The 18,587-nt window shown below is 42.4% G+C and overlaps 1 protein-coding gene across 8 annotated transcripts in view; it reads right to left on the reverse strand.

The window, feature by feature from the left end:
* NFX1 (nuclear transcription factor, X-box binding 1) overlaps positions 1-18,587 on the reverse strand; it is an 83,058-nt gene that overhangs the window by 33,408 nt on the left and 31,063 nt on the right. For all 8 annotated transcript variants that reach the window (XM_063594448.1, XM_008955490.4, XM_055117323.2 and 5 more), the window contains exons 10-11: positions 9,147-9,244; positions 5,315-5,345 (exon numbers count right to left, since the gene is read on the reverse strand). In XM_063594448.1, coding sequence (XP_063450518.1) covers positions 5,315-5,345; positions 9,147-9,244 — 129 coding nt within the window. The remainder of the gene's footprint in view (positions 1-5,314; positions 5,346-9,146; positions 9,245-18,587) is intronic.

Raw genomic sequence — 18,587 nt, forward strand, 5'->3', positions numbered from 1 at the left:
TGCCCGGCCATCAGTTTTTGTTTTGTTTTGTTTTGTTTTAAAGAGACAGGGTCTCTTTCTGTCACCCAGGCTGGAGTGCAGTAGCATTAACATAGCTCACTGTAACCTCGAATTCCTGCGCTCAAATGAGCCTCCCATCTTGGCCTTCCAAATGTTGGGATTACAGGTGTAAGCCACTCTGCCCAGCTGAAAATGCATATTAAAATATCAATTTTCACCTTTAAAACTCAAAAAATAAAAAAAAATAGCAACGGTAGTGTTTAAGGTATGGAGGAGAAGCCATGCTCATCTTAGTAGATGGGTGTACAAACTTTTGGAGTCCATGGGGGACTGATTCCAGGACCTCCCTTGGATATCAAAATCCACAGATATTGAAGTCTCTTATACAAAATGGTATAATATTTGCATATAACCTATGCACACCCTCCCTTATACTTCAAATCTTCTCTAGATTACTTATAACACCAAATATAATGTAAATGCTATGTAGATAGTTGTCATACTGTATTGTTTAGAAAATGATGAGAAAAAATTTTGTACATGTTCAGTACAGATGTAATTTGTTTCTTTGAATATTTTCAATCTGTGGTTGGTTGAATCCATGGATATGGAACCCGTGGATATGGAAGGCTGGCTGAGTGTATGTTTCTATCGAAAATTTAAGTGTGGCTAGGGCAGGAGGATTGCTCAAGCCCAGGAATTTGAGACCAGCCTGGCCAACATAATGAGACCCTGTCTCTACAAAAATTTGCTCACTGCAACCTCCGCCTCCTGGGTTCAAGCAATTCTCTTGCCTCAGCCTCCCGAGTAGCTGGGATTACAGGTGCCTGCCACCATGCCGGCTAATTTTTTGTATTTTTAGTAGAGACAGGGTTTCACCTTGTTGGCCAGGCTAGTCTTGAACTCCTGACCTCAAGTGATCCGCCTGCCTTGGCCTCCCAAAGTGCTGGGATTACAGGCGTGAGCTACTGTGCCCAGCCCTGCAAAAACTTTTAAAAATTAAGTTTTTAAAACTTAATTAAAAGTTAAATAAGCAAAGGGCATGGTGGCACATGCCTGTGGTCCCAGCTATTTGGGAGGCTCGTGTGGGAGGACCACTGGAGCCCAGGAGATCAAGGCTGCAGTGAGCTGTGGTCTGCCACTGCACTCCAGTCAAGGTGACAGAGACCCTGTCTTAAACAATAAATAGATTTTAAAACCCAACATTGAGATATCAGAGACATCACATCATGTGGTAGTGATATATCACTTCACTAGGATGGCTATGATTTTAAAAGCCCCAAAAATGGCCAGTGCGGTGGCTCACGCCTGTAATCCCAGCACTTTGAGAGGCTGAGGCAGGCGGATCATGAGGTCAGGAGTTCGAGACCAGCCTGACCAACATGGTAAAACCCCATCTCTACTAAAAATACAAAAATTAGCCGGGCGCGGTGGCGGGCACCTGTAATCCCAGCTACTCGGGAGGCTGAGGCAGGTGAATCACTCGAACCTGGGAGGCGGAGTTTGCAGTGAGCTGAGATAGCGCCACAGCACTCCAGCCTGGGCAACAGAGTGGGACTCCATCTCAAAAAAACAAAAACAAAAACAAAAACCAAAAAAACCCAGAAAATAACAAGTATTGGCAAGGATGTGGAGAAAATGAAACCCTCATACATTGATGGTAGGAATATAAAATGGTGTAGCCACTGTTGAAAACAGAATGGCAGTTTTTCAAAAAAATTAAACACAAGATTACCATTGGATCCAGCAATTCTACTCCTAGGTATATACCCCAAATAAATGAAAATAGGTATTGGAACAAAAACTTGTATACAAATGTTCATAACAGCACTATTCACAATAGCCAAAAAGTAGAAACAATTCTAATATCCATCAACCAGTGAATGGATAAAATGTATATTCATAAAATGAATTATTATTCAATCATAAAAAGGAATGAAGTGCTGATATATACTACAGTATGATAAACTTAGAAAACATGCTAAGTGAAAGAAGCAGGGCACAAAAGAATATATATTGTGACTCCATTTAGATGAAGTATTCGAAAATAGTAAATCCATACAGATAGAAGGCAGATCAGTGGTTACCTGGGGGAGGACTGAGTGGGGAGTAAATGCTTAATTAATACAGGGCTTCCTTTCAGGGTGACGAAAATGTTTTTCCCCAGCACTTTGGGAGGCCAACATGGAAGGATCACTTGAGACCAAGCATTTAAGACCAGCCTTGTCAACAAAGTGAGACCCTGTCTCAACATATTTTTAAAATAAAATTTAAAAAAAGGTTGGGCACAGTGGCTCATGACTGTAATCCCAGCACTTTGGGAGGCTGAGGCAGGCGGATTACATGAGGCCAGGAGTTCGAGACCAGCCTGGGCAACATGGTGAAACCCCGTCTCTACTAAAAATACAAAAAAATTAGCCAGGCATAGTGGTGGGTGCCTGTAATTCCAGCTACCCAGGAGGCTAAGACAGGAGAATTGCTTGAGCCCAGGAGGTGGAGGTTGCAGTGAGCTGAGATTGCGCCACTGCACTCCAGCCTGGGCAACAAGAGCAAAACTCTGTCTCAAAAAAAAAATAAAATAAAATAAAATAAAATAAAATAAAATAGAGAAGAAAAAAAAATGTAAGACAGAGAAAATATTTTGGAACTAGATTGTGAAAGAACTAAGTGCCACTGAACTGTACATTTAAAATGGTTAATTATGTTATGTGAATTTCAACTAAAAAAAAAGTGGGCTAACCACTGAAGTATTTATGGGTGAAATGATATTTGAGATTTGTTTTCAAAGTACTTCAGCATAAATAAAATGTAGGGAAGGAGGGATGGATGAAAACGAGAGGTAAAATGTTGACAACTGATGATGACAGGTCATAGGTACGTGGGGATTCATTATACCAGTTTCTCCACTTTCATGTATGGTTCAAATTTTGCATCATAAAGTTATAAAAAGTGGGACAGGACGGTTCCTGCTTATTAATAATGGGGAAAAACTGGAGACAACCTAAATGACCACCAAAAGGGCCATGGTGAACTATGACAAGGCAGATCCACATATGGAATACTGTGCAAGAACAAGAGTTATGCATACTGACATGGAAATACGTCTTTGAGCTATTAGTGAGGGAAAATAAGCTGCAGACAGTATCTTTAGTATAAGCCTAAATCTAGGGGAAAAACAAAACTATGCTGGCATGTTTATACATCTGTATGAATAGGGAAAAAGATCTGAAACCCTAACTAACAAACTATTAGAGGGCAAATTTCCATCTTTCACTTCATATTTTTTTTTAACTTCATAAGTGTATTAATTTTGTATTTTTTCAAATTATGTTTTTATTATTTTGTTTTATTATTTTAGAGATAGGGTCTCGCTCTGTCACCAGGCTAGAGTGCAATGGCACAATCACAGCTCACTGCAACCTCAAACTCCTGGACTCAAGCAATCCTCTGCCTCAGCCTCCCGAGTATCTAGGACTACGGGCACATGCCACTATGCCTGGCTAACTTTAAAAATTCTTTTGCAAAGACAGTGCCTCACTATGTTGCCCAGGCTGGTCTTGAACTCCTGGCTTTAAGTGATCCCCCAGCCCTGGCCTCCCAAAGCATAAGGATTACAGATGTGAGCCACTGCATCTGGCCCAAATTATGTTTTTCTTGTTTCTTTTTTGATACGGAGTCTCACTCTGTCGCCCAGGCTGGAGTGCAATGGTGTGATCTCAGTTCACTGCAACCTCTGTCTCCTGAGTTCAAGTGATTCTCCTGCCTCAGCCTCCTGAGTAGCTGGGATTACAGGCGTGCGCCACCGTACTTGGCTAATTTTTGTATTTTTAGTAGAGATGGGGTTTCACCATGTTGGCTAGGCTGGCCTTGAACTACTGACCTCAGGTGATCCGCCCACCTTGGCCTCCCAAAGTGCTGGGATTACAGGCATGAGCCACCAGGCTTGGACCCAAATTATGTTTTTAATAACCAAACTTTTTTTCCTTGATACAGATGGCACACTGAACCAAAGGTTTAAATACGGTTTTGAGGCAGATATTGCTGGGTACCTCCCAAACGGCCACTCTTCTCTTTCAGGCAAAGACAGCCTTAATTTTGTTCAGAAACTGGGGGCCAGTGTGCTCCTCAGTTCCAGGGGTGGATGTTGTGTACCTTACTTTACCCACCATGGTAATTCCATTCACTTTGCTAGTGACAGGTTTAGGCAGAAGCATTGGACACAGTGTACTGAGAACCTTTCAGGACTGTTTTCCTTGCTCTTACATAGGAAGAGAAGAACAACACTCTCCTCATGGATTTTGTTTAGATGTTGTTGGGCAGAGACCCAATGTGTGAAGCTGCAGCAGCTAACATACCCACCAGGAGAAAATCAAGAAAACCACAGAGAAGCCAAATTGAAGTCTTCAAAATCACTGAGCTAAAATTAACCAATCTCGGACTTGTTCTGCCTCCAGATTTCCTATCAGGTGTGGCAGTAAACACCCTTATCGTAAAAGTCACTTTTTCTTGGGTTTTGTTACCTGCATCCAGAAGCTTTCTAACCAATACAGCTTTCTTTCTGACTACAGTAAGACCTTTTATTTTGCATATCCTTATCTTCCATCACTTTTCCAAAAAGGTTTTAAAATGGCTTCAACAACAGTATGTGTCGGTTATAAAAACAGGAATCGAGGCCGGGTGTGGTGACTCACGCCTGTAATCCCAACACTTTGGGAGGCCGAGGCGGGTGGATCACTTGAGGTCAGGAGTTAGAGACCAGCCTGGCCAACACAGTGAAACCCCGTCTCTACCAAAAATACAAAAATCAGCCAGGTGTAGTGGTGGGCACCTGTAATCCCAGCTACTTGGGAGGCTGAGGCAGGGGAATCACTTGAACCTGGGAGGTGGAGGTTGCAGTAAGCCAAGATCGCGCCACTGCACTCTGGCCTGGGAAACAGAGCGAGACTCCATCTCAAAAGAAAAAAGAAAAAAAGTTCAAAGTATTTTACAGTGAACATCCATATGCCCATATCTAGATTCTACCATTAACATATTTTTTCATATACATATCCATTCTTCTACCTACCCACTAATTTTCTTTTTTAATGCATTTCAAAGCAAGCTGTAGACATGAGTGCACTTAGCTTATATTTTTCAGCATTTCATCAATTAGAATTCAATTTATATTTTTTTCCTTTTGAGGTGAAAGTTATACCACAAATCTTAAGTATGCCTTCACTGAATTTTGACAAATACATAACCCAACTCCCTAACAAGATTCAGAGTGACGACACTTTCACCCCAAAAATTCCCTCATGCCCCACCCCAGTCATACCTTCACTTTTGAGACTGGTACATGGAAGCTCCTATGGAAAAAGAAAAAGAAATGGTAACTACTTTAGGAATAACTAAAATAATACAACTATAATATAATGCCAAAGGTAACAAGAATATCCCAAATGTCCCGTACTTCTCTGATAGTCACTTATTCACCAACTTCACTTGCCATGTCTGCAGCGAGCCTAATCCCTATATGAATGAGCTTTACTCACAAGAGGACTCCAGGCTTACAGACTTTTCATGAAAATACAATTCTAACAATTTTTGTGGTCTGGTCTTCAAATTCACAGTAGACTAATAATTACAAAATCTGAATAGAAAGAGGGGCTGCTAAAGGTATGCAAAGGAAAGAGAAGTCATCACCTAACAAGGGTACAGACAGAAAAAGCCATAAAAAGCAGATATAAGAATTGAAAACAGATGACAATCTGTACCATTTAATGCAGGGACAAATGGCTCTACACACTTCAGAGCACACCTGATAATATCACAAAACTACAGCAAAGTGAAATAAAGCAGGATCTTTGGTTTGGCCTCTAAAGTTTGGTTTCCACTACATGTGAGTGGTCTAAAAGGTCTATCACGTAATTTTGCTAAGGCATGATCCTAAAAATCGTGTGTAGTGATGATGGTGTGTGGGAAGGAAGTCAGTCACTTGGGGTAGAATGAGTCTGGCTAGCTGCCCGGCTTCTACATCTGATTTTGGCTTTGATGTCATTTACAGGTTGCCATGTACTCAGAAATGAGAAAAATGACTTTAAAAGTCCCCTCTTCATAAAAATTATCCTGAAAAAAAAAAAAAAAAAAAAAGCAGCTACTGAAGTTGATAACAGATGTGAAGAGGTCTAAGCAATAAAAGGTTCTTGGCTGGAAAATATACATTTCAGATAAAAAATGAGGTGTCTGGGATTGATGATATGAAAAAGTTCCCTATATGCTCTCTACAGATATAAAGCAAAAGTGACTCATGAAACTGAGTTAATGCTCCCATCAGTGAACACTGGATTATACGGAAGAAATGATATGCAGGAGTGGTTATCTACAATTGTCAGGAAAGGCAGAACTCCCATAAATTCCTGCACATGAATTACCATAAAGACTTAAATATAGCATGCTTTATGAAGACATAGACATAGCATACATTTATCAGAATCCCACCAAAGTGATGAAATGAAAACAACCTTTGAAGTTTTAAGAAATGTTTTATTTATCTAGAAAACTCACTTCTGTGGAAAAGCCCATTCCATTACAAAAACCATGTCATGAAAAATCCATATTCATGAAAAATCTAGTTAAACAATGAGGTGATAATTATCAGCTTATTTTTTTTATTTTTTTTTTTTGAGACAGTCTTGCTCTGTTGCCCAGGCTGGAGCGCAGTGGTGCAATCTCGGTTCACTGCAAGCTCCACCTCCTGGGTTCACACCATTCTCCTGCCTCAGCCTCCCGAGTAGCTGGGACTACAGGCGCCCACCACCGTGCCTGGCTAATTTTTTGTATTTTTAGTAGAGACGGGGTTTCACCATGGTCTCAATCTCCTGACCTTGTGATCCGCCCACCTCAGCCTCCCAAAGTGCTGGGATTACAGGCGTGAGCCACCACACCCAGCCAATTATCAGCTTTTTGAAGAGTTTTTTTTTACTTTGTCAAACAGGTTTAACAGAGTTTGTATTGACAGTGAGCTCCTCCTGCAATTTAAGGACTTCTACTTGCAAAAATTCAACTTACACATAGCTTTTCAAGAATACACTCACTGCCATGGAGTCCACTATTAGAGGGAGTGAGGACAAAGAGTCAATGAGAAGCAAGAAAACGTAGAGATAGAAAGAGGGATTGTGGGAGAATGAAGAAAACTGACAGCAGCCACTTCCAGCTTACATGTCCCAACCCTGCTTACAATTTTCAGTCACACAGATCACAAAGAGCATCTCTGGGCATTACTAAATTTATGATTGCCAAATCACAGCATCTCACAGTCTTTAATACAGTATTTACAAAGTACAAAAGTGGTCCCATACCTGACATTCAAAAATGCCTCTGTTATCCTATGTATATTGTAATTTCTTTCAGGAAAAAACCCATATATGATTACACAACTTTTGTAACATGTAAATTATACTACTTTTCCCTTTTTTCTGAAGTTTTCCTATTAAACTAGCTTCCCATTTATGGACTATATCCTCAGAATTATTCGCAAGTCAGATGCTGCCAGACCCTGCATTGTGTTTAACAGAACCAACGGTTCACAATTCTGTCTCCACCCTGGCTTGTACTCTACTGGGACAAATGTTGATATACACTAAAATGACTAAGTAGGTCAAAGAGCAGGATAAATCAACACTCAGTGTGTTCCCCAAGCTGAATCACCCGAAGACTTTTTATAACATAAAGTCTGATGAAAACTATCCAAGGTAGGCTGGGCACAGTGGCTCACGTCTGTAATCCCAGCATTTTGGGAGGCTGAGGCGGGTAGATTACCTGAGGTCAGGAGTTCAAGACCAGCCTGGCTAACATGGTGAAACCCCACCTCTACTAAAAATACAAAAATTAGCCAGGAGTGGTGGCGCACACCTGTAATCCCAGCACTTTGGGAGGCTGAGGCAGGAGGATCACTTGAGGTCAGGAGTTTGAGACCAGCCTGGCCAACATGGCAAAATCCTGTCTCTACTAAAAATACAAAAATTAGCCGGGTGTGATGGCATGCACCTGTAATTCCAGCTACTCCAGAGGCTAAGGCATAAGAATCACTTGAATCTGGGAGGTGGAGGCTGCAGTGAGCCAAGACTGCGCCTCTGCACTCCATCCTGGGTGATGGAGTGAGACTCTGTCTCAAAATAAATAAATAAAATTAAAAAAAAAAAGAAAAATAAAAACCATCCAGGCTTTCACCAGAAAGTAGAAACTGACAAAACAGATGTACAGTGAAGAATTAAACCTTACTTAAAGAGAGTCTGGCCTTTGTGCTTGGCTTCTGAGAGGTAATCTCTAAGCCTAGTGGAATGCCATGCCTGATATAAGTGTCATTGTTTGCCTGGAGTCTTGAGTCACTGGATAGTCCAATTACGTGATTTAGGAGCAGGCTGGCCACACTGGATAGTTTTAGGGCAGGGGTTTTGGGTCACATGGTATCGGTAGACCTCGGGAGAGATTGGAGACTAAGATTAGCCACATGGGCAGTCAACTATGATTGCACAATAGAGCACCAATAAAAACTGAACACACAGGTCTGGGTGAACTTTCCTGGTTGGCAATATTCCATGTATGCTGGCACACACTGAAGCGGAGAGAGTAATACTTTCCTGACTCCACAGGGAAAGGACAAATGAAGTTCCACCTTTGGTACTTTTTTGGACTCTGTCCTACATACTTCTTCCCTTGGCTGATTTAATCTGTATCCTTTTCCTTGTAATAAAACTGTAACCTCCTTATAGTAAACCTCTAACCATGAGTGTAACCACCAGCAAGTTCGGTGAGTCCTTTTATCAAATTATCAAGCCTCGCAGGTGGTCTTAGGGACCACTGAACTTTCAATTGGTATCAAAAGTTGGTGCCACAAGTGGGTGGTCATATGGACTGTGTTTCCTCTAACTTCTTAGTTGGCTGACTCCTTGCAACAGTGCTACTGTTCCCCTTTTCAGACTATCACACCTGTATTTGGTAGAGTGATCTGTATATCTGCCTTATCCCACTATAGGCCTCTGGACCTTGAGTGCCACAACCACTTCCCATACCTAATCTACTGAGGTTATTTTGATTCCTCCCCTCCCATAATTACCATTTTAAAGAAAACATTGATGGCAACAACTCTAGCATTGTTTAGGATTTACCTTTGTTCTGAAAGAGCATCTGCAGGAAATAACTGATGTGCGAGAGCATGGTCCACAGTCTCCTTCATGGCAGAGCTTTTCACAGGTATGAATGAAATCTTTAATAAAAACGAAAAGAGCTGGAAATGAAAATTGCAACTACTCATTTTCATACTCCTAAATTTGCTAGCCACACTGGTCTTCCCCTCCATGCCCTGCAACTCCAGAATCAGAGTTGAGGGAAGTATGCAGTCAATGCTTCTTCCCTATCTTCCCTTCATCTGGCAGACTGGGCCTTTTCTGACAACTTCAGGGCCCAGCTTAGACACTGGAATATGCTTTAAAGTATACGACGTTTTGCCTAAGTCAAAAAAAGGCCAAGTGTGGTGGCTCATGCCTATAATTCCAGCACTTTGAGAGGCTGAGGTGGGAGGATCGCTTGACCCCAGGAGTTCGAGATCACCTGGGAACATGGTGAAACCCTGTGTCTACCAAAAAAAAAAAAAAGCACAAAAACAAGAAATTAGCCAGGAGTGGTGATGCAGGCCTACAGTCCCAGCTACTCAGGAGTCTGAGGTGGGAAAATCTCCTGAGCATGGGACGTTGAGGCTATAGTGAACTGTGATCGCACCACTGAACTCCAGTCTAGGTGACAGAGCAAGACCCTGTTTCAAAACAAATAACAAAAACACAGAATAAATCTTCTTTTTCCTCAGGCCCCACATCTCCAGTGTAGACTTGAATCTCCCTAAAACTGTAGCCATGGATGACTTTAGTGGAATGCTGTCGACTCTGAAAGTCATCTGGGGATTATAAATAATCAGAAGCCATGATCCACAGTCTGACTGACTAGAGCTCTGTGAATGTCTGGTGGTGCCTGCATCCATGCTGCTAAACTAGGTTTAGGACAAGTCCTGTTTCCAGGACCCTATGGGGATCACCTGGGGTCTCTTATGGCTACTGTTTACATGGTGTACTTTTTCTATTCTTTAACTTTCAGCCTCATTGTATCTTTGCCTATAAAGATTGTCTCCATGGCCTGGTGCGGTGGCTCACGCCTGTAATCCCAGCACTTTGGGAGGCCGAGGTGGGCAGATCATGAGGTCAGGAGTTTGAGACCAGCCTGACCAACATGGTGAAACCCTGTCTCTACTAAAAATACAAAAAAATTAGCCAGGCGTGGTGGCACCCACCTGTAATCCCAGCGACTCAGGAGGCTGAGGCAGGAGAATCGCTTGAACCTGGGAGGCGGAGGTTGCAGTGAGCCAAGATCATGCCACTGCACTCCAGCCTGGGCAACAGAGCAAGACTCCATCTCAAGAGAGCATATAGTTGGATCTTGTTTTTTAAATCCAGTCTAAAAAATTTCTGCTTTTGGCTGGGTGCAGTGGCTCATGCCTGTAATCCCAGCACTTTGAGAAGCCAAGGTGGGAGGACTGCTTGAGCCCAGGAGTTCGGGATCAGCCCGGGAAATAGAGTGAGATTCCACCTCTATAAAAAATAAATAAATCAAAACTCAAAAATATCTGCTTTTGCTCAATCCATTCACATTTAATGTTACTGTTATAGCTGGATTTATGTTTGTCTTTTTTAGTTTTCTATAAGTCTCATGTCTTTTTTGTTATTCTAATACTCCTTTCCTATTTTCGTTTGCATTTTGTCAATATTTTTTATAGTGTAATTCCCTTAATTATATTTTTCACTACATTTTTTGAGTTATTTTCTTAATGGTCCCTCTAGGGCTTACCATATACATCTTATCAGAATCTACTTCAGATTTATACTAACTCCAGTAAGATACAGAAGGTTTACCCTTACACAGCTCTATTCTTCTCCCCTTTTGTGCAGTTATTGTTATACATATCAGATCTATATGTTATAAACCCAATACTACTTTGTTAGAACTTTATATAATGTTATATCTATTAAAGAAGCTGAAAAAGATAACAAATATATATTTATAGCTTTATTAATTTTTGGAGACAGGGTCCCACTCTTGTCACTCAGGCTGGAATGCAGTGGCATGATCATAGCTGACTGCAGTCTTGAACTCTTGGCCTCAAGTGATCCCCCACTTTAGCCTCTCGAGTAGGTGGGACTACAGGCACATACCACCATGTCTGGGTAATTTTACAAATTTCTTTTAGGGATTAAATCTCACTACGTTGCCCAGGCTGGCCTTGAACTCCTAGCCTCAAGTGATCCTTCCACCTCAGCCTCCTGAGTAGCTGGGATTACAGGTGAGAGCTACAGTGCCCAGCTTTTTTTTTTTTTTTTTTTTTAAAGACAGAGGCTTGCTCTGTTGCCCAGGCTGGAGTGCAGTGGCATGATCTTGGCTCACTGCAGCCTCTGCCTCCTGAATTCAAACAACTTTTGTGCCTCAGCCTCCTGAGTAGCTGGGATCACAGGCATGTGCCACCACACCACACTAATTTTTGTATTTTTAGTAGAAACGGAGTTTCACCATGTTGGTCAGGCTGGTCTCAAACTCCTGACATCAAGTGATCTGCCCACCTTGGCCTCCCAAAGAGCTGGGATTACAGGTGTGAGTCACTGCGCCTAGCCCCCCTCTTATACAAAATTTACCACTTATGGCTTCCCTCATTTGTTCCTGTAGGTTTGAGTTGTGATCTGGTATCATTTTCTTATTCTAACACAACTTTGATCCCATCTATCTCCTTTATGCTATAATTATCAAATATACTTCTACAGGTTATAGGCCTAAAATATAATTTTATACATATTATTTTATACAGTTGTTTTTTAAATCAGTTGAGAAGAAGAAATATGCATTTATACTGCCTTTTATAATTACATAATCATCTTTACTAGTGCCCTTTGTCTTTTCATGTGGATTTGAAATTCTATCTGGGTTTACTTGCTTATAGCCTGAAGAATTTCTTTTAGTACTTATTGTAAGGCAAGTCTGCCTGCTAGCAATAAATTTTGTTTTTATCTTCATTTTCTAAAGTTAGTTTCATGAGATGTAAGATTCTTGGTTGACAGTTTTCTTTTTTTCTTTTTCTTTTTTTGAGACAGAGTCTCTCTCTGTTGCCCAGGCTGGAGTGCAGTGGCGCAATCTCGGCTCACTGCAAGCTACGCCTCCCGGGTTCATGCCATTCTCCTGCCTCAGCATCCCGAGTAGCTGGGACTACAGGTGCCCGCCACCATGCCCGGCTAATTTTTTGTATTTTTTAGTAGAGACAGGGTTTCACTGTGTTAGCCAGGATGGTCTCAATATCCTGACCTCGTGATCCACCCGCCTCGGCCTCTCAAAGTGCTGGGATTACAGGCATGAGCCACCACACCCGGCCAGTTGCCAGTTTTCTTTCAGCACTTTGAATATGTCATCCTACTGCCTTCTGGTTGTGATGTGTTCTCCATTGTTTCTGATGAGAAGTCCACTGTTAAGCTTACAGAGGTTCCCTTGTATGTGATAAATCATTTTTCTCTTGCTGCTTTCAAGACTTTCTCCTTATCATTAACTTTTAGCATTTTTATTATGTGTCTAGATGTGGATCTCTTTCCTACCTGGAGTTTACTGAGTTTCCTGGATGTGTAGTGTTTTTCAATACATTTGAAAGTTTTTATCTATTATTTCATTAAATATTTTTCCACTTCTTTCTACTCTCCTCCTCATATTCCAATTACATGTACACTGATACAGTTAAAGGTGTCCCACATTTCTGAGGCTTTGTTCATTTCTCTTCATTATATTTTCTCTCTGTCCGTTGGGTTATATAATCTCTTTCTTTTTTTTTTTTTTTTGAGATGGAATCTCACTCTGTCGCCCAGGCTGGAGTGCAGTGGCACAATCTCAGCTCACTGCAACCTCCGCCTCCCAGGTTCACACCATTCTCCTGCCTCAGCCTCCTGAGTAGCTGGGACTACAGGTGCCCGCCACCACATCTGGCTAATTTTTTTTTTGTATATGTAGTAGAGACGGGGTTTCACCATGTTAGCCAGGATGGTCTCGATCTCCTGACCTCGTGATCCGCCTGCCTCAGCCTCCCAAAATGCTGGGATTACAGGCATGAGCCACTGTGCCTGATCGAATCTCTTTCAGTCTATTTTCATGTTCACTGATCGTTTCTTCTGCCAGCTCAAATCTACTATTGAGCCCCTTTAATGAAGTTTTCTTCTTCCTTTGAGAAAGGGTCTTGCTTTCTTGCCCACCTGAAGCACAGTGGCATGATCATGGCTTGCTGCAACCTCAACCTCTTGGACTCAAGCAATCTTCCCAACTCAGCCTCCTGAGTAGCTGGGATCACAGGTGTGTGCCACCATGCCCAGCTAAATTTAATTATTATTATTATTTTTGAGATGGAGTCTTACTCCCTCGTCCAGGCTGGAGTACAGTGGTGCGATCTCGGCTCACTGCAACCTCCGCCTACTGGGTTCAAGCGATTCTCCTGCCTTAGCCTTCCAAATAGCCAGGATTACAGGCGTGTGCCGCCACGCCCAGCTAATTTTTATATTTTTAGTAGAGACGAGATTTCACCATGTTGGCCAGGCTGATCTCAAACTCCTGATCCCAAGTGATCTGCCTGCCTCAGCCTCCCAAAGTGCTGGGATTACAGGCATGAGCCACTGTGCCTGGCCTAAGTTTTTAAAATTTTTTGTAGAGATAGGGTCTCACTACGTGCTCAGGCTGGTCTTGAACTCCTGGGCTTAAGCAATTCTCCTGCCTCCACCTCTCAAAGCACTGAGATTCAGGCATAAGCCACGGTACCCAGCCTAATGAATTTTGCATTTCGGTTATCCTACTTTTAAACTTCAGAATTTCCATTTGGGCCTCTTTTAAAACTAGTTTCTATCTCTTTATCAATATTCTCTATTTGATAAGACATCATCTTCACATCTTTCTTTACCTCTTTAAGTATGGTTTCCCTTCAATTCTTTGAAGATATTTATTTATTTGTTTTTTTTTTTTTTTTTTTGAGATGAAGTCTTGCTCTGTTGCCCAGGCTGTAGTGCAGTGGCGCAATCGCGGCTCACTGCAACCTCTGCCTCCTGGGTTCAAGTGATTCTCCTGCCTCAGCCGCCGGAGCAGCTGGGACCACAGGCACATACCAACGTGCCCAGCTAATTTTTGTATTTTTAGTAGAGATGGGGTTTCACCATGTCGGCCAGGCTGGTCTTGAACTCCTGACCTCGTGATCCTCCTGCCTCAGCCTCCCAAAGTGCTGGGATTACAGGCGTGAGCCACCATGCCTGGCCCAGTTCTTTGAACATATTTATTATGATTATCTTACAGTCTTTGTTAAATCTGACATCTGGTCACTCTCACAAGGCAGTTTCTGTTGCCTGTTTTTTTCCCTGTTTCTTTGCACATTTCATACTTTTTCTTGGAAACTAGACATTTTAGCTATATAGCAACTCTGGATACTGCTTCCCCTCTCCACAGCTTGTTTTTGTTGTGGTTGCTTATTTATTTGTTTTGTGACTTGGCTACACTATTTCAGTGAAGTCTATTTTCCCTACAGTATGTAGCTGCTGGTGTCACTCTTTGGATGGCACAACCTTAGGGGTACAAACTGACCCTGGAATGACAGTCGTTTCAAGCAGGGCTCTCTTTGTCTTGATTCCCGATCTCTCTGTTAAACTGTGTGCCTTATTTGGATGACGCTCAGTCTCAAGGATCCATTAATTGCAGTTCTATTGCTTTTGACAATGTTCCAGGGCATCAATTGCTCAGCAGTCTGATCCAATTAAATTTGGGCAGGAATAGTCTTTGCTGTAAGTCTTTGAGATTTGTTCTGACCTGAAGAGGGCTCCTCTTAGCTACCTTTCCCTGATTCTCTCTGATGAACTAGATGGCCTACAGTTTAGTTACTGTTCTTTAAGGTATGTTATCATTTTCTAAAGTGTCCTTAGGCCTGTACTTCCCCACACTGTTTCAAATAAAGTCAGTTCCTTTGGAGAGTACCTCGGAGCTCTCTTTTGTTATGAACTGTCTCTCGCCCTGGGAAAAGTCTCTGAGGCACTACTCTGGGTGCTGGGTAGGATAGTAGCCTCTTGCCTTCTTGGCTTGCTTCTCTCAGTGGAACCTCCACCCTACGAGTGAGCTGGGGTGAGGACGATTAGGGCTCCAGTATTCTGCTGCAAATGGGATGAAGCCTCCATTCTGTAAGTGGGAGCTTGGTGGAGAAAGGGAGCCCTAACTGCTCAGCTGCACTCACCAGAATTTCAGCCTCTTCAACTTGGAGTTGGAGGGGTAGAGAAATGTTGACAATGTGGCCTTCCCAGTGAGATACGGTAAACCTGACTGGGAGCTGAGGGGAGAAGAAGCCCCATCTTCTTGTCCACACTTATCCTGAGTGGAGATCTGTCAAGCTGAGCTGAGGGGAGGAGGAAGGAACTAGCTAGGGCTCAATGCCACAGACTCTTGCTGTTGTTTACCAGAGTTTTAGTAGATTTTGTTCAATAAATATGTCTTCATTTGAGGTATGCTCTTAGGGCAATTTCTAGAGACTTTTTTTTTTTTTTTCGAGATGGAGTCTCACTCTGTCACCCAGGCTGGAGTGCAGTGGCATGATCTGAGTTGATCATGGCTTGAACCCCCCAGGTTCAAGCGATTCCCCTGCCTCAGCCTCCCGAGTAGCTGGGATTACAGGCATGTGCCACCATGCCTGGCTAATTTTTGTATTTTTAGTAGAGACGGGGTTTCATCATGTTGGCCAGGCTAGTCCTGAACTCCTGACCTCAAGTGATCTGCCCACCTCAGCATCCCAAAGTGTGGGGGATTACAGATGTGAACCACTGCACCCAGCCTCCAGAAACTTTAAATGGTTGATTTTTTTTTTTTTTTTTTTGAGACAGGGTCTCACTCTGTCAGCCTAGCTGGAGTGCAGTGCTGCATTCATGGCTCACTGCAGCCTCAACATCCCAGGGTCAAATGATCCTTTTGCCTCAGCCTCCCAAGTAGCTGGGACCACAGGCACGTGCCGCCATACCCAGGTAAATAAAAAATGTTTTTTGGTACATACAGGGTCTTGCCATGTTGCCCAGGCTGGTCTCAAAGTCCTGGACTCAAGCAGTTCTCCCACCTTGGCCCCCCAAAGTGCTGAGATTATAGGTATGAGCCACCATGCCCAGCCTTGATGGTTGCTTTTTTATAGTTTTCCCTAGCTTTGTTTGCTTTACTGGGAAGCAGATCTATGGGAGCTCTTCATGCTACCATCTTTAAAGTAGAACTCTATCCAGTCTCTTATACTGAAGCTGTGTCTCTGGGATGGAAATTTCCTACTGAGTGTGATACAAAAGACCTAAGCGAGCTTTCTATAGATAAGCTAGGTCTGAACAAACCTGACAGTCATTGTTATCACTAGCCACACGCTTGTCTCTGAGCTTCTCAGTCAACTCAGCCTATTTCCTTAAAGGTTTTCCATGATACCTGCTGAGGTATAGCAGGTACCCTCTTATCCCTTAACCTGGTCTTGTCCCATCCCAAGGTCTGTTACTGCCAGTTACTACCCTTCTCTTGCTCAAGTCCCTTTGCATTACCCATTTCACATTTCCTTCTTCTCTCATCACCAACAGGATACGTGAGTGCCAGGGTAGGATTTCTGGTCATTATATGTGAAATTCTTATAAAACTGACTCATGTGCTTTCCGAAAGGGGATTTGATTTACTAGTCATTTGATCTCCATATCATAGACACATTTTCATGGCAAGCAGAGAACCAACAGATGACTGGCTTTCCTAATGCAGCTGGAATGTGTATTAAAATACAAGAAGACAGTACTTCTCCTCTATACACAATTTTAAGGTCAGATTGAGAAAAAGGATTAAGTAGGGTGTTCCCACTGATTCACGCTGGCACTTGAAAGAAATGTGAACTCTCTCCTTTTGATGAAATGGAAACCAAACCTAAAGATTCTAGCTTTACCTCAGAAGATACATGGTTAGTTTTAGAAATAATTTTCCTATTCAATCTCAGTTGCCTACTTTCCATTTTTTTCTAAATGCATGGCCTTTCAACACCCACTCAGGAGAGAAGTTGCCAAGTCATTGCAAAACTGCAGACATACATTCCCAAAAGACTGAGTCAGATAGGCTCAGTATAGTATTACTTTGTATCTAAATCCAATGAGCTTTTTCTGGTTTCTATATTCAAGTAATCAGAAGCCACAAATCAAAAGAAAGGGGGAATTACTAAAAGTAGACAGGCAAGCATACTAAAAGCACTGACAAGAATATAAACAACAAAAAGCTTCAACAAGCAGATACAACAATTCAAACTGCTCATTGGTATGGGGCATCAGTCTGAGAAACCTCAGCAGGCCAAGGGCACCACTGCATTCAGTGTAATACAGTAACTGGAGTTCATAAAAATGATGACTCTGGGTCAATGAGAGAAAAATTACAACACCTTCAGTAAACTCTGTTTAAACATGAAATGTAAATTTTAGAAAAATATTCATCCAGCTGGGCATGGTGGCTCACACCTATAATCCCAGCACTTTGGGAGGCCAAGGCGGGCAGATCACCCAAGGTCAGGAGTTCAAGACCAGCTTGGCCAACATGGTGAAACCCCGTCTCTACAAAAATACAAAAAAAAATTAGCTGGGCATGATTGCAGGTGCCTGTAATCCCAGCTACTCGGGAGGCCAAGGCAGGAGAATTGCTTGAACCCAGGAGGTGGAGGTTGCAGTGAGCCAAAATCACGCCACTGCACTCTAGCCTGGGCAACAGAGCGAGACTCTGTCTCAAAAAAAAAAAAAAAAAAGAAAAGAAAAGAAAAGAAAAGAAAAATATTCATCCAAAATGATGTTCAATAGGTGCTATCCTCGTATCCTCAGCTAGATGGGAAACTTAGCTACAGAGGCTGACATTCCTTGAATGATCTAAATGGCTGAGGTTCTATTGTACTTACAATTTTAGTTCTTTGGCCAGGTACAGTGGCTTACACCTGTAATCCCAGCACTTTGGGAACCCAAGGCGGGTGGATCACTTGGTGCCAGGAGTTCGAGACCAGCCTGGTCAACATGGTGAAACCCTGTCTCTATTAAAAATACAAAAATTAGCCGGGCGTGGTGGTGTGCGCCTGTAGTCCCAGCTACTTGGGAGGCTGAGACACAAGAATCATTTGAGCCCAGGAGTCAGAGGCTGCAGTGAGCTGAGATCCTACCACTGCACTCGAGCTGGGGCGACAGAGCGAGACTCTGTCTCCAAACCAGACTCTGTCTCACCCACAATTATTTTAGCATGTTCCTATTATGTGAAAAGGGTTTTCAACACTTGCTGAACCCTGGATTGGTATAAATACATATAGTGTTCATTATAGTACAGGCTCCTAAGAGAAATCATAACCCCTATGGAACAGTAACTCACCACAGTTGTCCAGAGTTAACAATAAAATACCTGAATCAGAGAGATCATTTGGGCAAATGTATGGGTTTTCACAAGTATATGTTGAGGAGGAAAGAAAAAGTACCTACATAAATATGATCATAATA

Source organism: Pan paniscus, chromosome 11 (genome assembly GCF_029289425.2).
Source record: "Pan paniscus chromosome 11, NHGRI_mPanPan1-v2.0_pri, whole genome shotgun sequence".
Lineage (NCBI taxonomy): Eukaryota > Metazoa > Chordata > Mammalia > Primates > Hominidae > Pan > Pan paniscus.